This window comes from Triticum aestivum, chromosome 3D, assembly GCF_018294505.1.
Source record: "Triticum aestivum cultivar Chinese Spring chromosome 3D, IWGSC CS RefSeq v2.1, whole genome shotgun sequence".
NCBI classification, from domain to species: domain Eukaryota; kingdom Viridiplantae; phylum Streptophyta; class Magnoliopsida; order Poales; family Poaceae; genus Triticum; species Triticum aestivum.
The window spans coordinates 269,482,479-269,508,534 of NC_057802.1; the positions used below are offsets into that span (position 1 = coordinate 269,482,479).

General features: G+C 47.3%; 1 protein-coding gene across 7 annotated transcripts; it reads left to right on the forward strand.

The window, feature by feature from the left end:
- Window positions 1-13,458: 13,458 nt before the first annotated feature.
- Window positions 13,459-19,826, forward strand: LOC123078374 (NADP-specific glutamate dehydrogenase). 7 transcript variants are annotated; one of them, XM_044500866.1, is made up of 15 exons: window positions 13,489-14,413; window positions 14,847-14,973; window positions 15,062-15,263; window positions 15,814-15,900; window positions 15,976-16,035; window positions 16,132-16,218; window positions 16,645-16,716; window positions 16,860-16,915; window positions 16,997-17,082; window positions 17,934-18,024; window positions 18,132-18,289; window positions 18,370-18,461; window positions 18,871-18,951; window positions 19,275-19,348; window positions 19,430-19,826. In XM_044500866.1, exons 1-15 carry the CDS (start codon window positions 13,813-13,815, stop codon window positions 19,503-19,505), a joined length of 1,950 nt encoding a protein of 649 aa, XP_044356801.1. In that variant the 5' UTR covers window positions 13,489-13,812; the 3' UTR covers window positions 19,506-19,826. The 7 variants fall into 7 exon arrangements, 5 of the variants coding, with proteins under 5 accessions (XP_044356798.1, XP_044356802.1, XP_044356799.1 ...); XR_006437391.1 differs by having other exon boundaries at window positions 13,459-14,413; window positions 15,814-16,035; window positions 18,132-18,187; window positions 18,370-18,456; XR_006437390.1 differs by having other exon boundaries at window positions 13,472-14,413; window positions 15,814-16,035; window positions 18,370-18,456.
- Window positions 19,827-26,056: the final 6,230 nt, after the last annotated feature.

The window sequence follows — 26,056 nt, forward strand, 5'->3', positions numbered from 1 at the left end:
CAAGATGAGGCTCCCGCCAGCGGCGACGCCTGTTGTAGATCCCGCACCCGGCAGCGCGGGGAGAAGCGGCGACCCCGCCCCCACCGGATCCCAGGAACCCGTAGAATCTCGGGTGGACCGCATCAGCGATCTCCCGGACGCCGTCCTTGGGGAGATCATCTCACTTCTCCCCACCAAGGATTGCTGCCGCACCCAAGTCCTCTCAATTCGGTGGCGCCCTCTATGGCGCGCCGTGCCCCTTAATCTCGACTGTCGTCAGCTATCTCTCTTCAATGATTTTGAAATCCCCAGAGCCATCATCTCCTCCCACCAGGGCTCCGTTCAAAGCCTCTGCATCCCGTCATGCTACCTGAGCAAGCATACCATGCCCTGCACGGTGGACGCCTGGCTGAAATCCCCTGAATTCACAGAACTACAGCTGCTTGAGTTCTACTATTCCCCTGGAAATCACATACCACATACCGAACGCCATGAACTTGTGCCCTCAGCACCGATGTCCATCTCGCGGTTTTCGTCCTCTCTCCACACCGCCACCTTGCGCTGTGCTACCTACCAGACAATCTGGTACTAAACCTTCGACTCCCATTTCTCAAGAAACTTTCACTTGTGCGGGTTCGTATATCGGAGGCCTCATTGCATAGCATCATCCACTCCAGTTGCCCTGCCCTGGAGTGCTTGGTGCTTGTTTTCACAGTTAGAATCGGTTGTCTCCAAATAAAGTCGCCTAACCTTGTAAGAATTGGAATTTCTTTTGACGGAAGGCAGCTCATCATCCAAGATGCCCCTTCACTTCAAAGGTTGATCCTTGATTCTAGTTATTCACCGTTGCAAATAACCGTCCTCTCTGCGCCTAAACTGGAGACCTTGGGTGTAATACATGATCTCTGTGCTCATTTCAATATGGTGTTTGGCTCCACAGTTCTTCAGGTACTTTATATTATCATCTACACTTGTAACCATAAGCTGCATTTTAAATTTCTGCGCATAATTTATATATCATCTTGGAGTACACATTTTGTACTAATATTATGTTCTATGCTCAATGAAGAGTTTCTCCATGGATGGCCTATCAATGGTGCTGGATTCTGTCAAGATCTTATATATCCAAATGAATAGTTTTGATCTGAACAAGATTATTGGCTTGCTGCAATGCTTTCCATGTCTGGAGAAGTTGTATATAAAGGTGATAATTTCACGCACATTGGAAGCCCGCATATAGTGTACTAGAATTAACCGTTCAGCTGTTGCTCTTTCGACACTCTTCTTTTAGACCTTAACTGTTTTCAATCTTCATGTCTATTTAGGCAACAGGACGGGGTAAGAAAGTTATAACCAATCGGTGGATTCGTAAGCATCGGGATTTTCTCACTTCTCATGAGATTCGATTGAAGACAATAACGCTAGAACGATATGTAGCCAACCGTGCAAACACAAGATTTGTCACATTCTTCCTACTGAATGCGAGGTTACTATTGTCCATCAGGCTTAAGTTTATCAGCAGCATGGTTTTGACGGATGGGTATGTCGAAGAGCAAAAAAAGGAGTTTCAGGTGGGCAAAAGAGCTTCTGAACGTGCCGGGCTTCTATTTACAACATATTGTGGTCATAATCCAGTAAATTTTACGACCCAGGATGTTCATTCTATGGACCTGACCGATCCATTTGACTGTGACTGCCGAAAACAGTGCTGGAGTTAGATGTTGTTGCCCTTTTCAATCTGGTTTTTTTGTAAACCTGATGAACAATTAACCCTCGTGCTTTTGTACAGTTTGTAAGCTGGAGTTAGATGTTCCTGCCCTTTTCAACTCGGCTGTGACTGTCATATTTTCTTTGGAACAAGGCAAATGGCTTGCCATTCGTTTAATTTAGAGTGAAATATTGTAACAAATCCCAACCAAGGGAAATAACATCACTCTCGCCGGCTGCTTGAGCTCACTGTGCATTACAGAAGCCAAGTGATTAGCCCCCACCAGCACCCACAAACTTATTTCGAACTAGCACATCAAATGGGCTGTAAATTTTCATAGGAAAGGCTGCATGACCGTGACAGATTTGGATTCTGACATTTGGGACCCGCGAGGAAATAGCCTATCCAAGGTGGTGTCGACTTACTAGCCAGTCAACAAACGATTCTGCCTACCAGCCGTTGGATTGACATCCAACATCTGTCGTGTATCTTCTATCTCTTGTCTTCTTCTTCCTCCAGCCGCCCAAACCAAACCACCCCGTCGGCTCCGCCTGCTCCCGCCTCCCATGGCTGGCTGCGCCTCCGCCGCCCTACCGTACGTACCCTCCAACGTTGGCCAGTCCCTCCCTCTATTCCCCCACACGTCCTGTTATTCTCCGGCGACGTCAGCCCCAACACGCACCCGCGCCCGAACCAGTCAACCCTCGTACTCCCCTCCGCCTGCGACTGGACCGGCGCATCTTCAACGGCTCCTGTTCGTTCCGTCCGAGGCCTCGCCGTCGTCCTCCGCCTTGCGGCCTTGGTTCGCTTGCCGTGCGCGGTGCGCCGCCCTCTTGCGTTGTCAACGTCGTCAACAACCGAGAGGAACAAGGAGATGACTGTACGTGGAGAGGATGACAGTAGGGACCCACCAGCGTCATGGCAGTACGCAAGCAAGTGCCTCTATAGTACAAGCCCAAAAATATGGTTCCTCCTAATGGTTGGACATCTGGGGCTCACGCCATTGTCAACGTAGTCAATAAACGAGAGAATTACACTACGAGCGGCTGACACCAGGGACCCAGCAAGTCACGTAGTTTTTTTTGAGGAACAAGCAGTTGTTATTTATACTAGTTCTAGCGATGGATCAGGGTAACAATGGGGCTGTGCGGGGGCTGTGGCCCGTCTAGCCAGGGTTTTATTTAAGTTTACCACATCATGAGCCCAGTTGTGTTTTTTTCTTGCTGAAAATGGCTAGCCCAGTTCTATTTTTTTAAGAAATACCCAAACAAGGCCTACTTGCTTTATCTGCCCTACTGGGCTGCAAATCTTTCAAGACGAGGAGAGTTTCATTCGGTTTGCCCAGAAATGGGTTGTACATTTTTAAAACACATCAAACCGGGAATTAGTTTCAATTTTTTTATTACAAGATCTTAAATTCCATTGATTTTTATGCGTGGAAAATTATTTGGATTTTATATTTATATAAATTATTTTTCAAAATAGTTTGAATGTGAATCGATATTTCTGGATTAAAAATAGTTGACCGCACCGAAATATGCAAAATTTCGTATACTTTTTAACCGTGGCCACAATATGGGGTGTAATGCTAACAAAAAGAAGATGGGCTCCAAAAAATTCTTAAGAATTAGCAAATGGGTTGTACATTATTAGAAATAATGGTAGATGGGCTGTATGCTGTTTTCCACAGATTTGAGGCTGACTTGTGCGCCTACTACAGGTTGACGCGTATGCTTTCATAAAAAAAAGGTTGACGCACACGCAACGCCCTATCAACTTAGTCAACACACGAGAGCAGTGACTGTTGGATGTCCATCCAACGGCTGTCGTGCTTCTTCAATCTCTGCTCTTCATGCTCCAGCCGCTCAAACAAGCACCGGCAGGACTGCCTGCTCCCTCCTCCCGCGGCCGGCTATGCTGCCGCGCAGGCCTCACGGCCCCACCGTACTCCCATCGCTGGCCTAGCCATCCCTCTACTCACCCACACATGTTGTTATTCTCCGGCGACGGCAGACGAACCAGTAAACCCTCGTACTCCTTCGCGTGGGAAACAACTGCCGAGTATTCCCTGGCTCCGTGTCGTTCCCTTCCTAGGCCTCGCCGTCGTCCACCGCCCTGGTGCTCTCGGCGCGGCCTGGTCAACGTGGTCAATGAACGACATCCATCGGAAGTGGACTGTACGTGGAGAGGCTGACAGCTGGGTCCACGGCCGCACGCAAGGAAATGCCTCCTTATTAGGCGCAAAATAATGATTCCTCCACCTGACAGCTAGGACCCACAGGAAGGGCCTCTGTATTTCGCGAAAAAACGTTCCCCCCGCTGACAGGTCGGACCCACCAGCTATATCTTCGCACGCAAGGAAGTGCCTCCTTATTACGCCCAAAAAAATGAATACCCCCTGCTAGCTGGGACCCACCATATTGTTGGGCTAACTTGTGGGCCTACTAAGTTGACGGGGACGGAGGGCTTTGTCAACTTAGTCAATACTCTAGTGACCGTATGATGTCCATCCAACGGCCATAGTGCTTCTTCAACCTCTGGTCTTCTTGCTCCAGCCGCCCAAAGCAGCGCCGGTCGTGCCGCCTGCTCCTGCCTCCCGTGGCCGGCTGTGCTACCGCGGAGGCCTCACCGCCCCCATACTACTCCCACCACTGGCCAGGCCATCCCTCCACTAACCCACACCCCCTGTTATTCTGCGGCGACGACAGCCTCACACCGCAGCCGAACCAGTGAACGCTCGTACTCCTCTCCGCATGGGCATCCACTGTCGCGTCTTGCCCGGCTCCGCGTCGTCCCCTTCCTAGGCCTCGCCGTCGTCCACCGCCGTGGTGCTCTCGGCGCGGCATGGTCAATGTCGTCAATGACCGACTTCCATCGGAAGAGTACTGTACGTGGAGAGGCTGACAACTGGGTCCACGGCAGCCGCAAGGAAGTGCCTCCTTATTACGCGGAAAATAATTATTCCTCCACCTGACAGCGGGGACCCACTGGACGGGCCACCAGTATTTTGCGAAAAAAATCGTTTCCCCCTGACTGCTAGGACCCACCGGACGGGCCACCGTATTTCGCAAAAAAACGTTCCCCCCGCTGTCAGCTCGGACCCACCGGAAGTGCCTCCTTATTACGCACAAAAAAATGAATACTCCCCCGGCTAGCTGGGACCCACCTTGGTGGGAGGCTGACTTGTGGGCCTACTAAGTTGATGGGGACGAAGGGCTTTGTCAACTTAGTCAATATGAACGATTCTAGCTCCAGTGACCGTACGATGTCCATCCAACGGCCGTAGTGCTTCTTCAACCTCTGGTCTTCTTGCTCTAGCCGCCCAAAGCAGCGCCGGTCGTGCCGCATGCTCCTACCTCCCGTGGCCGGCTGTGCTGCCGCAGAGGCCTCACCGCCCCCTACTATTCCCACCGCTGGCCAGGCCCTGCGGCGACGGCAGCCTCACACCGCAGCCGAACCAGTGAACCCTCGTACTCCTCTTCGCGCGGGCTTCCACTGCCTCGTCTTCCCCGGCTCCGCGTCGTCCCCTTCCTAGGCCTCACCGTCGTCCACCGCCGTGGTGCTCTCCGCGTGGCGTGGTCAACGTGGTCAAGGAACAACTTCCATCGGAAGAGTACTGTACGTGGAGAGGCTGACAGCTGGGTCCACGGCCACAGCCCAGTTTTTTTGTGATTTGCCAAGTAAGTCGCTTTGTCAGGCCTGTTGGGCTGCAAATCTTTCAAAACGAGGAAAGCTTTCATTCGGCTGGCCGAGAAAATGGCCCATCAGTAATGAGAAATGGGATGTACATTTTTAAAACACATCAAACCGGCAATTAGTTTCAAATATCTTTTTTTCATTTCAAGATTTTAAATTACATTAATTTTTATGCGTGGAGAATTTGTTGGATTTTATATTGATATACATTTATTTTTAAAATCAATTTGAATGTGAGTCGAAATTTCGGGATTAAAAACAGTTCAGACCGCACCGAAATATGCAAAATTTCGTATAATTTTTTAACTGTGGCCACAATATGGGCTGTAATGCTAACAAAAAAATATGGGCTTCAAAAAAACCTCAAGAATTAGCAAATGGGCTGTAAATTATTAGAAATAATGGCAGATGGGCTGTATGCTATTTTCCACAGATTTGAGGCTTTCCTAAAAAAGGTTGACGCACAAGCACTGACTGTTGGATGTCCATCCAACGGCCGTCGTGCTTCTTCAATCTCTGCTCTTCCTGCTCCAGCCGCTCAAACAAGCACCGGCGGGACTGCCTGCTCCCTCCTCCCCGCGGCCGGCTGTGCTGCCGCATAGGCCTCACCGCCCCATCGTACTCCCATCGCTGGCCTAGCCATCCCTCTACTCACCCACACCTGCTGTTATTCTCCGGCGACGGCAGACGAACCAGTAAACCCTCGTACAGTCGTACTCCCCTCCGCATGGGAAACAACTGCCGAGTCTTCCCTGCCTCCGTGTCGTCCCCTTCCTAGGCCTCGCCGTCGTCCACCGCCGTGGTGCTCTCGGCGCGGCATGGTCAATGTGGTCAACGACCGACTTCCATCGGAAGAGTACTGTGCGTGGAGACGCTGACAGCTGGGTCCACGGCCGCAGCAAGGAAGTGCCTCCTTATTACATGCAAAATAATTATTCCTCCACCTGACAGCGGGGACCCACTGGCCGGGCCACCGTATTTCATGAAAAAAACGTTTCCCCCCTGACTGCTGGGACCCACCAGCTACACCTTCGCACGCAAGGAAGTGCGTCCGGAAAAAAAACAAAACGGTTCGCCCCCCTGACTGCTGGGACCCACCAGCTACATCTTCGCATGCAAGGAAGTGCCTGGCAGTCGGGACCCACCTGGTCGAAACATACATAGCGTTGTCATTCTGGTCGCGAACGTGTACGTACATATATACTGGTGGATGTAGAGGCGCGCACGTGTCGTAGTAGAGGCGCGCACGTAGCATGTACACGTACGTACAGCGGCTAGGGTGCAAGAAAGAAAATACGGCCACGTATGTGTACATACGGGCGGGGTCTCAAACGCCTACTCGCGCATACGTACGGCGAGGGCTCGTTGACATGGCTGGGTCGGAACGGAGAAACAGCGTCATCGTCATGTTCATGGGGAGGCAACGGAATGCGTCGTGTTCATGGGGAGGCAACGGAATGCGTCGTGTTCATCGGAAGGCAACGGAACGCGTGGGAGCCAACCGGCTGGGTCGGAACGGAATGCGTGGTCGTGTTCATCGGGAGGGCTTGGACGGAACATGCGATGGAAACGAGGCATGGCGTACCGCAGAACGGAGGAAACGGCCTTGTGTTCGACCGGCCACGTTCGAAACGGGATCCTGTTCATCGGGAGGGGTCTGGCGTACTGCAAAACGGACGAAACGGACCTCCTACGGTCGAAATGGGGGTCCTGTTGATCGGGAGGGGTGTGGCGTGCCGCAAAATGGACGAAACGGACCTCCTACGGTCGAAACAGGGGTCCTGTTGATCGGGAGGGGTGTGGCGTACCGCAAAACAGACGAAACGGACCTCCTACGGTCGAAACGGGGGTCCTGTTCATCGGGAGGGGTGTGGCGTACCGCAAAACGGGACTCCACGGGATACTGTTCATCTCCGCCGTCGACCTCCTCCGCAACGCTCACTGTTCATCCCAGAGGCAGCATCGATCGGCTTCAGTTAGCAGCAGTAGCGAAGGAATCGCTCGATCGGGTTCAGTTAACAGCCATCGATCGATCACTCGGATTCAGTAACGCGTAGCCTGCAGTGCAATCGCTCGGGTTCAGTTAGAGCCCAACGCCTCGCTCGGGTTCAGTTAGAGCCAATGCCTCGCACACACGCGCGTACGTGTACGAGAGAAACGCGCATCGCTCGGCCCCCGACCTCCCACCGTAACCGGGAACTCCCCGAAATTTTCCACACCCTTGCTTCTACCACGGTTTTTTCCGTCATGGACGGCCCAAAGAATGTCATGCGGCTGCGTCTCCGGCCCGCCCAGGACAAAAAGCCCATTTTCTATCATGATTTTTTGTCATAGAAGTAGGAGCCCACCACATCTATGACGATACCGGGTTTTGTCACAATTATCGTCATAGAAGTGTCATATGTATGACAGAAAAAAAAATTCGTTCGGCCCAAAATGTCACGGATGTGTCTTTTTTTGTAGTGTTGGATGATGAACATAGCCTTTAGTAATAGCATATTACAATTTCTGTAAACTTAACACACACAAAATCAGTGACACAAACTGGATCTCACTTTAGTACTAATATCGGGCTGCCTCTGGAACAACTTAGTCTCATTCTCCATGAAGTACCCAGACAGCAGAACCTACATTATTGAAGAAATTATGATGAAAAAATAACTTGTTGAAAAACTTGAGCAATTAAAAGGTTGTGTGGCATCGAAACAACAACTAAATCAAGATATGAATGCTAACATTACTAAAAAAAATGTATAGGTAACCGCTTATATATGAATTTCATGTCGGATGTCTGGTCTAAGGAAACTCAACTCCGTACCCTATCCGATCATACACCACTAATGAAAAAATAGTGATTGTAAAATTTTAGTAACTTATAGCCTGATACTGTACATGAGTTCGGACAAATCAATCTACCTATTCAAGTACCTAGATGTGAAGTGCATGTTCGGACAAGACCGGGATTCATCTGCCTGTACTATGTATGCGACTACACTAATTTCTGGGAGTTCCCTATCTATTTGCTAGAGCCATTTTCAGCACACTATTGACTATTTTCCTTAGTACATCTAAAGGCCGGTGCATTTGGAAATTTTCTCTCTTCACTACTTCAGCATTAAACAGTTTTTTAAACTGATTGTGTCGTCGCTCTCATGAAAAGCTAACTCTTAGTTGCCCCTGCATGTAATATCTAGCATTTTTTATCTGCACAGAGTAGAGAATGATGGAGTCAATGGCAAGTATTGCTCCAAGGCTCAACTACAGCAATGGGACTTGAAGATGATGCCAACAACTTTTCCATGGTAATTCCTTGATATGTTACTCATGTTTATGTGCATGTGATGTCGCTAAAGTTCCAACAACCTTGCTAGGTCCAAACGGGATTGGGCATACATGATGAAGATTATTTCAACACACCAAAAACAACCAGTAGCCTCCCTGTGTGTGTAAGTTTATCATGACATGTTAATTTCATGGGTTTCAGTTTTGGAGCTAGCTAATCCATTATTTTCTACTCATACAGGGGTCAACTTATGAGCCCGAGTGTGATGATAGCCTACAACCCTCAATTGGTATGCGATTTGATAGCTGGGAGGCAGGTTTGGCATTCTATAGAATGTATGCCCATGAGGTTGGCTTCTCTGTACGCATATGGACACAACACAAAGGAGAGGGTGGTGTAATAATTTGGAAGAAGTTTGTTTGCGCAAGAGAAGGTTGTAGGAAGGAAAAATCAGTGGACATTGGCCAAGATACTCAAGAAATGCAGAGAAAAAAGGTTAAAAGAAATATCAACATAACCAGATGCGGTTGTGAGGCTATGATCAGATTGAAGAGGCAGGATGGCGGCAAGTACGAGGTCGTCTAGTTTGTTCAATCACACACGCACCAACTTATCTCGCCAAGTAAGAGACATCTCATCCGGTCAAATAGAGAGGTAACTAGTGAATTGAGAAACAAACTATTTACATGCAGTAAGGCATTGCTTGGCACATCAAAAACTTTTCGCTTGCTTAGTATTAAGAAAGGTGGGCAAGGAAACATAGGTTGCACGAAACGTGATTTACAGAACTATGACCGTGATTTTAAGGCAGCAATTAAGGGAGCAGATGGACAACTTATAGTAGACATAATGGAAAATAAAAAAAGGCCAATCCAGCATTCTACTTTGATTACCAGGTTGATGAGAACAATAAACTGAAAAATATTTTCTGGGCAGATAGTATATGTAGAAAGAACTATTCATTGTTTGGTGATGTTGTGTCATTCGACTCTACATATAGATTCAACAAGTATGACCTGGTATTTACCCCTTTTACTGGTGTTAACCATCATAAATCTTGTGTTACATTTGGTGCCGCTTTTTAGTCAAATGAGAAGATTGCATCATACAAATGGTTATTCCAGACTTTCTTGAAAGCAATGTGTGGGGTTGCACCAAAGCTAATCATAATTGATGAGGACCAAAGCATGAGAAGAGGAATAGAAGCTATATTTCCAAACACAAAACACAGACTTTGTATGTGGCATATTCTCATGAAACTCCCTGAAAAGGTTGGTCCCATCTTGAAAAACAATGAAGATTTTAAACCACGGTTTATGGCATGTGTGTGGGGATCAGAGACTCCAGATGAGTTCGAATCAAGGTGGTCTTCAATAATTTCTGATTTCGGCCTTGAGGATAATGAATGGTTGAAAGGAGTAAATAGCATAAAACTACCACTTTTCGTCCTATTGTTCCAAAAAACTACCACATTTTTGTTTGTGACTGATAACTACCGAAATCGGCGTCGGCTGTTTCAAAAAACCCAAAACGCCCGTGGATAAGAAATTAAACCGGTTTATGACAAGTCGGGCCCGCACCTAAATGAACCGTTTGTATGACCGTTCCTTTGACCGTTAGCTGACATGTGGGGCCCAATTGTTTTTACAGAATAGCCCCTGTAAGTTTTTTTAAAAAGCAATCGGGTCCCTATAAATTTTTAAAAAAGCAATCGGGTCCCTTGGGAGCAGCTCGATGGGCAGGTCCTGGCCACGCCGCCGCCCCGTGCCACATCCCGCGCCCGACGACGGCCGTAGCAGAGGCCGGCCTCACCCACGACGGCAGGAGGCGCGCGCTCCAGCAGCGATGTAGGCCGTCCGCGGCGAGCTCGAGGAGGCCGGCAATGGCGTCGTCCGGGCAGGGGTGGCGGCAGGAGTAGGCGAGGCAGGGGTGGCGGCGGCCGCAGGCGAGGTAGGCATGGAGCGGCCGCTGCGGGCGCTGCTCGCTGGCGAGAGGAGCGTCGTGCCCTCCCCTCCTCATTCCACCACCAGAAGACCCACCGGAGCCCGACGCACCTCCCCATCCACTCCTAGTGCCGCCGGAGTGGCTGTGCTGCCTCGTCCGCGCCAAAGGCCGCCGCCCGCCTCTGCCTTCTGTTGACACGAGCCGCGACAGGCCTGCGCGTCCCCGGCGAGTGCCCCTCGCCTGAATGGAGGCGGCGCTCCGCCCGGAGCCCGCTGGGTCCCTCGCCGCGCCCTAAGGTGACCGGAGCCGGTCAGCCCCGTCGCCGGTGTCTTCCCCTGCTCCCTCCTCTGTAACAGTGCTTTGTAGAGAGGAGGAGAAGAAGGGAGACAGAGTGGAGGGGGGTAGAGATGAGACACTGACATGTGAGGCCCGCATGTCATCTAACAGTCAAACAAACGGTCAAACAGACGGTTCGTTTAGGTGCGGGCCCGCCCTGTCATAAACCGGTTTAATTTCTTAGCAACAGGTGTTTTGGGTTTTTTGAAACAGCCGACGCCGATTCTGGTAGTTATCAGTCACAAACAAATTTATGGTAGTTTTTTGGAACAATAGGACAAAAAGTGGTAGTTTTATGCTATTTACTCGGTTGAAAGAGAAGTATGACTTACGACAATCATGGATACCAGCATTCTTTGTGGAGTTCTCTCTTGGTGGAATATTGCGCACAACATCGAGATCTGAGAGTGAGAATGCATTTTTTTCGACACTTCACTAATCGAAGGCTTGCCTTACTTGAATTTTGGGTCAGATTTGAAACGGCTTTGGAAGAGCAGCGGCAAAAAGAGCTGCAAGAGGACAATTCTAGCATACATACCTTGCCAGTACTTGAGACTTGTTGGGGAATTGAGACTCAGGGCGGAGAGGTGTATACTCACAACGTTTTTGTTGCTTTCCAACGTGAGGTAGTGGCTGCTAGGGACCGTCGTCATGTAAAAACTATTGAGCAGGTTGGTGATGTCCGAACCACGAGCATTGGTGACCTTAGCGGAAGGATAAGAGTAGTCCGCTACAACGCTAGTACGAAGGCTGCACAATGTACTTGCCGAATGTTTGAATCCTTGGGCATCATGTGCTCTCACATCATTGTTGTCTTAAAGAATGATGGGTGCAATGAAATTCCTAGCCAATATGTGCTGCATAGGTCGACTAAAATGGCTTCACGACATCTTTCTTATGATGCCAATGGACATGAGCTAGAAGGGTCATCTACATCTCTTTCACCTACCATCAAGAAATTGTACTCAGAAACATGCTCGATGTTTAGCTCGGCACTGCATACAGCTAAACATTGTGAGGACAAGATGAAATACTTTCACAAAGTTATTGCTGATGCTCTTGCACACTTGAGGCAGACGGTGCCACTTGACGAGCAAAGTAAAGTTCAAGAGTTTGAATCCTTCATTGGAATGACATTACCAAGCATCATCAAAATTCATCCACCCGAGGTTGCAAACACAAAGGGTAGTGGTAAGAGATTGAAGAGGGGTTCAGAGGAGGCCATGAACAAAAGAAAAAGGTAAATCATATTGTAAGTACTATGAATTTTATCAGGTTTTCATAGATTGCAGCTAAAGGTTTTTCCTTCTTTGTAGAGCAAGTAGCGTCCAAAAAGGTCCAAGATCAGTAGATTGTTCTAGTTATGAGGTTGGCCATGGAAGCTAAATGTTTTTATATCTTGCTCCCTTTGAAATAAAGCATGTTGATTGTTTATCGCAAATATTTGACTAGAATTTGTTTGAATTTTGTAGCACACCCAACCCATGGCAGCGGACATCATTCATTTGCGCTAAATCATGAATGAGAAATGACTTCCGTTCATGTGCTATCCAATGTTGGAGACTTCTGCTACAACTTCAACACCTAGTTGAATATGTTGGTGCAATATGTGCACCTGCTACCTTGGGCTATAAATCGCTTTGGTTTGTAACTCTAGTTCTGTGCTTCATGGTAGATTTATGTGTACTGTCATGAGTATTTGCTGAGAAAGCATTCATGATATTTTGTAGAAAAATGTGTGTAAGAACGTAATATTGTTGTACTGTTAGCTTTTAAATGCTAAGATTGTTTTCAAAGTGGTGGAATGCATTGCAAGAATGGTGGTTGATGTGTTCTGAGAAAGGTATCTAACACACCTGAGTGACGTTGGCTTCACATTTTCTGATGCAAAATTCATCGGTTCAAAATTTTGTTCATGAACTTGTTTCTTCTTTCTTTTCTTCTAAATTAGCTTTACCTTGTTAAATCACATTTCCTGAATGTTCATGTTTTGCACACATCATTCTTTAAAGTGGTGGAAAATTCATGACACTACTACCTGTACCATATATCAGCTGATATCCAATTTATATATGAAAGATGAAGCTGAAAGAGTCAACATGAAACAATCATGTTGGGAGGTACAAGATGTGTGTGCTCTTTCTGTTCACCTGGGCAGCACATTTTTTGAAGCTAGGTGATGACAACTATACAGCAATACTATCATCACATGGAGTGTTCTTTGCAAAATTGAAAGGACGAGGCTTTCTACTCCCATCCTGTACCTACAAACTTCATCCGATGGATGTGCTCTGCAGGGAGCAGCCGGAGTACTCCATCCATCGGAGTACCAGATACCTTCTCTGGATGCTACATGGTCTATAAACATGGACGCAGTTTCTGTTACTTTTGTGTTTTTTTGGGTGCATAATTGATGAGTGCTTCCCCGAAAAAGTTTGGAACAAGACAAACCAACGGCGTCGGTCCGGTCGACAACGATCTCAGCCGTCCACCAAGAATCAGACGCCCACGACTCAGCCACAGGCCCAACCTTTGTCCTGACCGTTTGTTGCTCTACCTTGTCGGGAATCGCGACCAAGCAGCGGCCACCGCGGGCCGCGGTAGTGTCTCGTCGCCCTCACAGAACACCGTCTCGCCGCCGCCGAAGCCCCTCCTTGCTCCCGTTCTCCGCGCGCCAGATCGACACATTCCTCGATCTCAGCCACCGCCAGCGCCGGCTCCGCGGTGCCCAATTCCTCAAACCCTAGAGCCAAATCCCCCATTTGGCCGCGCCTAACAGAGCCGGATTTACTCGGCGCTGGCTGGTGCGAGCGGCGAATCGAGTCCCCTCCCGTGCACTGCTCCACATGTCGCACCGCGTGTACGCATGAACTCGTCCATGGACGAGATCAACCTGCTACGGCAGCACCAGCGACACCAGCAGCACCACCTGTCGGTGCGCGGCATCGGTGAGGAGATCGACCTCGAGATCGACCAGTGTGAAGATCCCACTTTCTCGGGCGCCGCACTCGAGGGCGTGACCTCCCATCACCCTCAAGACCCCGTCGTCCCTGCCGATGACCACAAGAGCTTCCTCATCCCGTGCTCGCAGCCTGGCGCAGTGGACGGCCAACCGCAGCCCACGCCACCGCAAGCAGAGGAACGGGCAGGGATGCTGAGGCTGTCGGCGCATACCAAGAAGAAGAAGAAGGTGGTCAAGAAATGGCGGGATGAGTGGGCGGACACATACAAGTGGGCCTATGTGGCCGTGCACGACAACACCAGCAGAATCTTCTGCACCGTTTGCAAGGAGTATGGCCGCAAGCATCGCCGGAACCCCTATGGGAACGAGGGGAGCAGGAACATGCAGATGAGTGCGCTAGAGGAGCACAACAATAGCTTGCTGCATAAGGAGGCGCTCCGACTGCAGTCAGCCTCCAAGGAGAAGGTGCAAACTCCTGAGATAGAGAGGCCGGTTTGTGTCAAAGGTTGGTGGTGTTGCCTGACCTCCTGCGATTATGCTGTGGGTTTGCTTGTCGATATTTCAAGGGATTAGGAAATGTATTACCAAGTTCGTGCTTATTAACAAGTAGTTTGATTTTTGCCTTTTGGTATCTAGTTTTATGTCATAATGTTTATAATATGTCATAGTAACTTCGTAAGAACTTTTAATATTTGTTTGTTTGATGATCCGATGCCAACGGTACACAGTTGGCAGTGCTTTCGTGTTAGATTCGAGGAACTGAAACATAGCATAAAGCAAATAAATAGATAGGTCCAAGTTCCAGTAATCCAGTCTTCCACTAAACAGTTAGTAACTACGTATACCAAATTCTGGAAGCTTTTCGACGTGCTCCGTTTTATATCAAACTGAAACAATTTAAAAGGTGTACTTATCTTAATTTTCATTTCCCATTTCAGCTTTGTCGAAAACAGCAGCTTCAATACTTGAATCTCTCTTCAAGAAGGACCCTCATGAAGCTGAATTTATACAGTCTATACAGGAGGTGGTTCATTCTATAGAACCAGTTTTGGTGAAGAACTCACAGTTAGCTCTCTCTCTCTCCCTCCCTCTTCCTCTCCCCTTCCTGAGGAACAGTATCTCCTTAACATGATTTCTGATGTTGATTTTTCAGATATGTTCAGATATTGGAGCGTTTATTAGAACCTGAGAGATGTTTTATCTTCAGAGTGCCATGGGTTGATGACAGAGGTGAAGCTCATGTCAATCGAGGTTTCCGTGTGCAGTTCAGTCAGGCTTTAGGTCCATGCAGAGGTGGTCTCCGTTTCCACCCGTCCATGAACTTAAGTGTGGCAAAGTTTCTAGCTTTTGAGCAGGTATTAGCATACTTGTCCGACATGCATTTTTCATGTAAACAACCTCCTGCTACAACCTGTTCTTCATTCTTGTACCATTTGTTTTTCTGTTTTTGTATCAGACTACCTTTGATTCAATTACTGTAACAAATGATATAATGCACCTACATACAAGTAATGAACTACAAAATAACGTGAGCTTTGATGCATATTGTAATGAATTTCCCCCCTTATTTCATACTAGATTCTAAAGCCAATGGCATGTTTCCTAAGAAAGTCTTCATTTTATTTTGTGTGTGTACAATGGGGTTTGCGTGGATGTGCAGATGGTGGGAATTTGCACTGTGTTTACTTCTGCCACGAGAAGATAAATGTCTAATAGTGTGCAAATAGAGTCGAGTTATATAAATTTTGGGTGCTTGCACTGCTATACGATGATTTCGTAATCTATTAGCACGTATTGGGATTGAGAAGTGACCGCTAAACCCAGAGGGTGTTTTCAGTGGACGTCGAACCTGTAATCTTACATGAGAATTCAATGTACCATTCTAAGCAATTTCCCTTTGTGCAGACTCTGAAGAATGCTCTGTCACTATATAAACTTGGAGGTGCTGCTGGAGGGAGCGATTTTGATCCAAAGGGTAAAAGTGAAATTGAGGTATTCGTGTTGTATTTTATTTCCTCTGGGCAACAATATTTACTGCATGTAAATATGGATATTTTTCCATGCCAGGTAATGCGCTTTTGTCAAAGTTTCATGGATGAGCTGTATAGATACTTGGGCCCTGATCAGGTACCTCGCATTGTATTACGTGCATTTGTTCAGAATTTGCCATTTATTTCTGAAGTAGTTAAGTGGCAGAAATTCATGCTTCAGTTTGTGATGTAGGATTTTCCTGCTGAAGATGTTGGTGTTGGTCCAAGGGAAATGGGTTTCCTTTTTGGGCAGTACAGACGCCTTTCTGGTCATTTTCAGGTACACCATAGTACCATACATGTTACCCAGAACAATGTTTATGCCGATCCCCTTTAGGTGTCGTTCTTCCTGTTGTTACTCACTAAGAATTTATCTAAAGAATTTATCCTCTCACGTACCCATAATTAGCGGGGAAGTAAATAACAACCTCAGGTGGTACAATATTTTGTGAGTCCCGATTACCAATTTACCCCTCAAATCAAGGTACTCCTGAACTTTTGGTCATGGTACTCCCGTGCATCTATATTGGAGTACCAAACACTGGTATCTGTCCAATTTAAGTAAATGGATGGCTCACATTTATTTGTGGGTACTGTAAAAGAACTCGTAGTCTACTTGAAGACTGTTTGATTGGTTTCTACTTTCAGCTCTTTGGTTCAAATATCTTTTCTCTTCTCTGTAGATTTCATTGCTGTTCTTATGCAGGGAAATTTTACAGGGCCTAAGATCTTCTGGTCTGGTTCTAGTTTTAGAACAGAAGCTACTGGATACGGACTGGTAAAGTGGTATCTTAACTCCTCTTACGAGCACAACTAGTCGCTATCTTTTCACGTGGCACAGTTCTTTCACAAAGTAATGCTTTTGCCACATGTGCTGACAATTTTTTCCTACTAAAACAAATATTGTGTAACTTGTCACAGGTATTTTTTGCACGTGTTGTACTTGCTGATATGAATAAGGAGCTCAAAGGATTAAGGTTGTTGACAGGGATCCATTTGTTTTACTGGTATTGTAATTTATTGATCTGGCAGCTTTCTTATGTGTGTAATTTGTGCAGATGTGCGATAAGTGGTTCAGGAAAGATAGCAATGCATGTCTTGGAAAAGCTTCTGTCGTGTGAAGCTATTCCTGTTACAGTCTCAGGTATGCAGATTTAAAGCTTAAGTTGAATTACTTAAACAGGAAATATCGTGAGGTACATCGGTGGTCAGGAGCATAATCAAAAGTCTGTCGCCATGAGAGGCACGCAGAATTTGGTCAATCGATCATGATTTGTTCTTAAGTATATCTGCATATCCCCAAGACCCACATGGTTCACATTATTATTATTACTACCTCCCATTGAACACGGTTGATATCTGATTTTGAAGGGCGTCAACTGTAACTCTCGAGGGGCATGTTGATACCAAGGTGTTAGGAGCTAGGGTTCTGCTGGTTCTAGGGCGGAGATTGTAGGGGAAAGATGGAGGAAGACGAGGTCGAGGGCGCGGCGGCCGGCGGCTGGGCGCCGTCCTTGCGTGGTGGAGAAGAGGCGGCGGCGGCGCAAGAGGCGGCTAGGGTTAGGTCTCCCGGCTCCCTAAGGGAAGCCGAGCAAATACTGATTGCTTCTTGCTTGATTAGATTGAATACGTCTCCTCTCCTTATATAGAGAGGTTTACTTGACTCCTAAGCAAACGACCCTAATACCGATAAGATAATTGGGCTAAGCCCCTAATAACGATAAGATAACTTGGGCCACAGCCCACCTAATATGCCGGTCATAACACATGTAGTTACACATTCTTACAATAGTTTTTTGTGCTTCGCGTTGGTTTCTTCATGATAATGGATTTCAGGACTTTAAAGGTTTCTGTTGGTTTTGTTAAGGAAATATCTCTTACCAAACCAATGGTTGAACTCTGGAAACCTCCATCTTCATCAGAAGATTGTTGTTGTACATTTGCATTAGCAATATCAGTTCTGACCATGGAACCTGAGTGTCGCAATTCTTGCAGATTCAGAAGGCTATCTATTTGATGGAGACGGGTTTGATTATGTGAAATATACACTTATAAGGAATATTAAGGCACAACAAAGGAGCCTCAAGTGGGTATTTGCCTTTCATATTTTTTCCGACAAGCATTTGCCTTTCCTGTATTTTTAGTTTGTAAATGTTGAGCTTTTGAGATGCCACTTTCCATTTTACCAAACAGGGAATACTTGAAAACATTTCCACGTGCCAAATATATCAATGATGCTAAGCCATGGGGTGAGCAGTGTGATATTGCATTCCCTTGTGCATCACAAAATGAGATTGACCAGGGGGAGGCTCTTTCAATAATTAGCTCTGGTTGCCGTGTTCTTATAGAATGTATGATGTCTTGAATTGTGTCTTTTGATTGCCTTCTCAGTGTTTATCCTTTACAGATTAATTGTGTTTGTTAATTGCAGGTTCAAACATGCCATGCACTGGTCAAGCAGTTGATATCCTAAGAAAGGCAAAAGTCCATGTTGCTCCAGCAAAGGCAACTGCTGCTGGTGGGGTAATTCACTGTTTTGTTTGTTCTTGCCATTCATAGAAGAACGAGGTGTGGTTCAGTACAGCCCACTTAGAAAAGTTTACAATTTTAAGGGAGATTAAAACTTAACTTCTATTTGTAAAGGATACTGTGGTCTATTTTTAAGTGTATGTGCTCCAACCGTTAAAACTTAATTTCGATTACACCAGAATCTTGACTGATTCTCACGGGCTTTTCCAAAATTTTGGAGCTCAGCACTTTCCCAAGTATGGTTGATGTACTTTGCACTGAGCACGTATATTTGAAACACTACTTTAATGAAAACCACTTAAACGGATTCCGGTCTCATACATATGCTCCCGACAGTAAATCATTAGACTCACACTATTCCCCAACATGTTCATGTTCTTTGTTTCTCTTGAATAACAAACAGGTAGCAGTCGGTGAACTTGAACTGAATCCAGAGTTCAGCTTAATGCAGTGGTCAGTAGAGGATTTCGAGAACAAAATACAGGTATAAGCCGCTGCTTCTGCCCGTTGGTGGCTACCCTTCCATTTTTCGATAAAGGGCGTATTTATTAACTCAAAATGTAGCATCAAGCGGATAGAAAGCATGATGAGAAACACACGGCCTCTGCATAACTAAGATCCACACAGCCAAATACTAACAAATTGACCCCAAAAAACAACATATCGGCAACGTAGTCATATAAGATCGACACTATGCCTATGTCGAAGGAGGTGGCTACCCTTCCATATGTGGTAAATTTTTTTTTTGCGACTTTCCATATGTGGTAATATGAAGCCCTACTAAGTTTCTTCTTTTGGTTAAAACAGGAAGCAGTAAAGCAAACATATGACAGGTCGATGAAAGCTGCTCAAGAATATGGAATCCTGAAAGAGAACCCAGAGTTAGTTTCCTTGCGATATCTTGTCCATTTGCCTACACCGGGCTTTTCACTCTGGAAGCTGATCAAGTACTCTCTCTCCAGGTCTTTGGTGCATGGTGCAAACATATCGGCCTTCCTGAACATTGCACAAGCCATGACTGATCAAGGATGTGTGTAGTTAAGCGTTTTTGTTCTGTCAAGAAGCAGAATTTGACATCCCTGCAGGCTGCAGCCATGATCTCTGGTTGTACTGTGGTTGCTGCAGCCATTTGACGCTTATTCGTAGCCTCCCTCACAGATCACTGTTTTACGTTTATTGGTAGCCTCCCTCACAGATCAATTTTATGTTTAGGCCTTGTCAAAGCTTTCCTCTGGTATGAAGGAAAAGCTTAGATCTATTTAGAGTATAGAAGTGTTTCCTGTTGTAGATCCCCCATGTATTTATTCATTACTGCCAACATCAATGCTTGAAGAAGGAAATGTTCCTTTTTTGTGTGAATTCTGCTACCGAGTGTTGAGGGTATTAGGTTTTGCTAAGACAATGCTTTTAGTAGTATATGCCTTATATGACAAGTCAAATGCATCAAGGATGGAGGAGATCAGCTCCTGGTGAAGGACGAGGAGACATAAATGGCGGTAGTATTTCGGCAATCTGTTCAATGGAGAGAATGAGGGCGCTACCATTGAGACTGGCTTATAAAGGATGAAAGAAGGCAAGCTGATGGGCCTCATTGTATCCTCATTGTGGTGTGCAGAGGCCTTGAAAACATAGTGATAGTATGGCTAACTAAACTTTTCAAACTCATTTTTCAGGCAAACGAGATACTAGAAGAATAAAAGCTGATTATATTAGTATTAATCTTCGAGAACAAAGAAGATGTTCAAACTTGTACTTGTTACTATGAAATTAAGCCGATGAGCCATTCAATGAAGCTATATTGTTAATTAAGCTGATAAGCCATTCAATGAAGACATGGAAGAGAGTCATTAAGCACCACTTAATAAGAATGACAAGTGTGACAAAAAAAAAATAGTTTGGTTTCATGCCTAAGAGTTCGACCATGGAAGCCATTTTCTTTTCTTCATGCGACAACTTACGAAGAGATACATGAAGCAAAAGAAGGATATGCATATGATGTTCATTGACTTGAAGAAGTCCTACGATAAGATACCACATAATGCCAGGTGGTGGACCTTGGAGAAAAACAAAGTCTCAATAAAGTATATTACTCTCATAAGGACAAGTATGAGAATGTTGTGACAAGTGTCTAAATAAGTGCTAGCGACACTGATGACTTTCTAATTAAAATAAGACCGCACCAAGGGTCAACTTTTAGCCCTTGCCTTTTTTGCTTTGATGATGAATATGGTCACACGAGATATACAAGGAGATATCCCATGGTGTATGTATGCTCTTTGTGGATGATGTGGTGCTAATCGATGATAGTCGGACTAGGGTTGATAGAAAGTTAGAGTTATGGTTTTAGGCTTAGTAGAATTAATACTGAGTACATGAGGTGCGGTTTCAGTACTGCTAGGCATGAGGAGGAGGAGGAGGTTAGCCTTGCCGGATGGGTGTTACCTCAAAGGACATCTTTTGATATTTGGGTCAATGCTGCAGAAGGATGATGATATCGATAAAGATGTGAGACATCAAATCAAAGCCGGGTGGATGAAGTGGCGTCAAGATTCTGGAGCTCTCTGTGACAAGAGAGTGCCACAAAAACTAAAAAACAGATTGTATAGAACGGTGATCAATGTTGTATGGCTGAGTGTTGGTCGACTAAAAGACAACATGTTCAACAATTGGGTGTAGCGGAGGTGCACATGTTGAGATGTATGTGTGGCTACACAATAAAGGATCGAGATCAGAATGTTAATATACGAGATAGAATTGGAGTAGCACGGATCGAAGATAAATTTGTCCAACATGATATGAGATGGTTTGGGCATATACGCCGCTAATCTCCAGAAACTCCAATGCATAGTGGACGATTAAAACATGCTGAAATTTTCAAAAGAGATTGGGTAGGCCAAATTTGATATAAGAGGAGTGATAGAGGCAGAGGTGTCCCGATCTTTTGACGAGATGATAACTATCGATTTGGTGGAGACGACTTTGACGATCCTAGTACAAACGTGCACGACGTTGCGCCTTAGCAATAGCTAAACCAATCTTCGTGAGGTTACCGACGATGCCGGAAGCACGATTAGCCTGACCATGAAGGTCTATTCCTGCATGCAATCGAAGAACAAGCAAGAATATTGTAACACCCTGAGAATCATGCTACAGTAACCCCCTGTGATTAAGCTAATCATGTTGCTAAACAGGGCTTGATCACATTTGAATCACCTTCCTTTCAAACTCCTAGCTCAAACTTCAAATATAATTAAAGTGAAAATTAAAAGTTTTCAAAAATTCAAACAAAAATGTTCAGTGGGTGCTAAATAATACACTGGTAATTATGGTGGAGAAAACACATTTTTATAAAATGTCTAAATACTTTTAAATGAAATAAAACAGAAAAGGGAATAAGCAAATAAAGAGAAAACAGAAAACAGAACCCAGGCAGAGAAAAAGGAAAAAAAAGGGGAAAAAGGCCCGCTTCCCCCCCACTGCCCCCCCGGCCCAAACTGGGCCGCAGCCGCGCCCCCGGCCCAGCCCACCTCCTCCCTCGCCCCTTCCCTGTTCCCCCGACCGGGTCGGAACAGGGGCGCGCTGCCGCCCGACCCCCTCGCCGGCACCGACGCCGGAGGGGATAAGGTCGCCAGCTCCCCCGCTCCCTCGGGCCTCTCTCCCACTCACCCCGCTCACTCCCTCGGCCTCTGCGCCTCTCCCCCGGATCCGCGCCGCTCCCCTCTTCCCCACGCCCGACGCGCTCGCCGCCGTTCCCGTCGTTCTCGCGGCCACCGTGCCCCACTCGCCACCCCGCCGTGTCGTACGACGTCGCCGCCCTCGACTACACCCCCTCCGCCTCTCCGTCGAAGCTCGGAGCCACCGCAACGGCCTCCCCGAGCTCGCCTTCAACCTCGGACGCGGGCGACCCCCTTCTTCCCCGGCGCCGACCTGCTGCTCCTAAGCACCCACGGGCCTTTCTTGCGCCACGCGGTGAGCTCCTCTACCTCCTCCCCCACTCCGCTAGCTCGCCCACGCTCCCTAGCTTTTCCCCCACGCCCGCCCGAACGCCGCGCCGCGGAGCTCGCCGCCGGCGGGTCTCCGGTGACCAAATGGTCACGGGCTCAAGCTCACAGCGCTCCCCACCGCACGTAGAAGCTCCCCAGCCCCTCGCTTGCTCGACCGCCTGCCGTAGCCCTGTTTCCGTCGGGCACCCGTGCGCGCCGCCGCCTCCGCCGCTCGCCGGCGCCGATTCCGGCCGAGTCCGGCGAAGCCCTGGCAACCCCTGGATGCGGCGCTGCGAGTTCTTTCGAATGGGCCTAGCCCCGTTCCTCCCCGAGCCCCGTAGCGCAATTCCGGCCAACTCCGGCGAGGGACCGCCGCGGTTTTGGTCGCCGGAGTTGCGCCGGCGCCGGCCGCCGACGTGGCACACCTGGGGCCACCCCCTGGGTCACTGCCAGTGGCCCCCACGGGCCCCAGTTGACTGGGTTGACCCAGTCAACTGCTGACTGGGCAGGCCCAGTCACTGACATGCGGGCCCCGCCGCAAAAATTAAAAAAGAAAATGTTTTATAAATAAAAATAATTAGTTTAAATAATCTCTCACTGACAGGTGGGCCCATTAGTTAATTAACTAAAAGTTAATTAGTTTAATCCTCTGTTAACCCACTGTCTATGACAGGTGGGTCCCCCGTGTCAGTTTGACCAGTCAACCCGGACTGTTGACCGCTGACGTCACTCATACGTCATGCTGACGTCATATCCCTTTTTCTGTTAATTAAATAATTCCAGAAATTCAAATAAACTTTGAAAATTCATATCTTTTAAACCGTAACTCGGATGAAAATGTTTTCTATATGAAAGTTGCTCAGCACGACGAGACGAATCCGAATACGCAGTCCGTTCGTCCACCACACCTCCCTAACCTATCGAACTAGCAACTTTCCCCCTCCGGTCCGTCTGTCCGAAAACGTGAAACATCGGGAATACCTCCCGGATGTTCCCCCCCTTCACCGATACCACCTACTGTCGCGTTAGGACACCCCTAGCACCGCTCACTGTCATGTCACGCATCGTCATGCTTATGTTTGCATTGTATTTACTGTTTCTTCCCCCTCTTCTCTCCGGTAGACTACGAGACCGACACTGCTGCTGCCCAGTTCGACTACGGAGTCGACGACCCCTCCTACTTGCCAGAGCAACCAGGCAAGCCCCCCCTTGATCACCAGATATCGCCTACTCTCCTCTATACTGCTTGCATTAGAGTAGTATAGCATGTTACTGCTTTCCGATATCCTATCCTGATGCATAGCCTATCCTTACTACTACTGTTGTTACCTTGCCTGCAATCCTACATGCTTAGTATAGGATGCTAGATTTCCATCAGTGGCCCTACATTCTTGTCCGTCTGCTGTGCTACACTATCGGGCCGTGATCACCTGGGCGGTGATCGCGGGTATATACTTATATACTATATACATGACACATGTGATGACTAAAGTCGGGTCGGCTCGTAGGAGTACCCGCAAGTGGATCTTTGTGGCGGAGCGACAGGGCAGGTTGAGACCGCCTAGGTAAGAGGTGGGCCTGGCCCTGGTCGGCGTTCGCGGATACTTAACACGCTTAACGAGATCTTGGTATTTGATCTGAGTCTGGCCATTTGGTCTATACGCACTAGCCATCTACGCGGGAGTAGTTATGGGTATCCCAGCGTCGTGGTATCAGCCGAAGCCTTCGTGACGTCAGCGACTGAGTGGCGCGCGCCGTGTTGGACCGCTTTGACGTAACCGCCGTGATCGTGTGGGTTGCTAGGTCTGCTCGCGGCCGCGTTCGCAACGTGCAGGTGTGCATAGGGCGATGGGCCCAGACCCCTGCGCGCTTAGGATTAGACCGGCGTGCTGACCGCTCTGTTGTGCTTAGGTGGGGCTGCGACGCGTTGATCTTACGAGGCCGGGCATGACCCAGAAAAGTGTGTCCGGCCAATTGGGATCGAGCGTGTTGGGTTATGTGGTGCACCCCTGCAGGGAAGTTTATCTATTCGAATAGCCGTGTCCCTCGGTAAAAGGACGACCCGGAGTTGTACCTTGAGCTTATGACAACTAGAACTGGATACTGAATAAAATACACCCTTCCAAGTGCCAGATACAACCCGGTGATCGCTCTCTAACAGGGCGACGAGGAGGGGATTGCCGGGTAGGATTATGCTATGCGATGCTACTTGGAGGACTTCACTCTATTCTCTTCTATATGCTGCAAGATGGAGATGACCAGAAGCGTAGTCTTCGACAGGACTAGCTATCCCCCTTTTAATTCTGGCATTCTGCAGTTCAGTCCACTGATATGCCCCTTTACACATATACCCATGCATATGTAGTGTAGCTCCTTGCTTGCGAGTACTTTGGATGAGTACTCACAGTTGCTTCTCTCCCTCTTTTTCCCCCTTTCCTTTCTATCTGGTTGTCGCAACCAGATGTTGGAGTCCAGGAGCCAGACGCCACCGTCGACGACGACTCCCACGGCACTGGAGGTGCCTACTACTACGTGCAGGCCGCTGACGACGACCAGGAGTAGTTAGGAGGTCCCAGGCAGGAGGCCTTGCCTCTTCGATCGTTGCTACTTTTGTGCTAGCCTTCTTAAGGCAAAACTTGTTTAACTTATGTCTGTACTCAGATATTGTTGCTTCCGCTGACTCGTCTGTGATCGAGCACTTGTATTCGAGCCCTCGAGGCCCCTGGCTTGTATTATGATGCTTGTATGACTTATTTATGTTTTAGAGTTGTGTTGTGATATCTTCCCGTGAGTCCCTGATCTTGGTCGTACACATTTGCGTGCATGATTAGTGTACGGTCAAATCGGGGGCGTCACAAATATGATAAAAGCAATCTGAATATTGCAAATATGGATGACGTATTGATAAAGGTGGGGATCCGGAAGCGGTCTTGGTCTGGTCGTTGGACAGAAACGAAGTACACGAAGTTGCAATGGCTAATTTTTAACTAAACAAATCCCAAGAAAAAGGCTACTAGATAGATCTACTTATATAGGAGCAAGGGGTGGCGGCCAAGGAAGTGGAAGGACGTCCCAAGGCAGCCTAAAACTAACCCTAGGTCGTACAAGGCTCATGGGCCCAAGTGGAGGTGATGCAACACCTTTGGACTTGTTGTTTGACTCGGATTCTGCTGCAGCGTCAGATTGTTTCATCGATATCTCAATGCTCCGGACGAATTTGAAGATGAATCCAATTGGGTTGGAAAGCACACGAAATCTACTTTCCAACAAAAAAAGAATCACCCAATTCGGAGTTCATATGAAAAAGTTGTTGGCGTTTTGAGTCAAGTATGTCTATGCAGTCCGAATCCGAATCCAGAACGTGAGAGACTTGGACTCTATCTTCTCTTGGCCCAAAAGTGACGTGAGAGGACTTTTTGAACAGAACCTAAACTTCTCCTTTTCCCTTATCTTCGTATGTGGATTGTACAAATGTCCCATACACCTGCAATTAGACAAAACACAAAAGTGTGTGAAGTATTTTTGTTCTGGATAACATAAATAGATTATTGAATAGTTTGCACTAGAAATCACCTCACAAGTATGCATGTATGCAATATTTTAGGT

Excerpts from the sequence above, each read along its gene's own strand:
- LOC123078374 (XM_044500863.1), top strand. The coding sequence starts at position 13,813 with ATGAACTCGTCCATGGACGAGATCAACCTGCTACGGCAGCACCAGCGA. Across the intron at positions 15,264-15,813 it reads AGTTTCTAGCTTTTGAGCAG|ACTCTGAAGAATGCTCTGTC; the intron begins GTATTAGCATAC and ends CCCTTTGTGCAG. Across the intron at positions 16,717-16,859 it reads AAGCTACTGGATACGGACTG|GTATTTTTTGCACGTGTTGT; the intron begins GTAAAGTGGTAT and ends AACTTGTCACAG.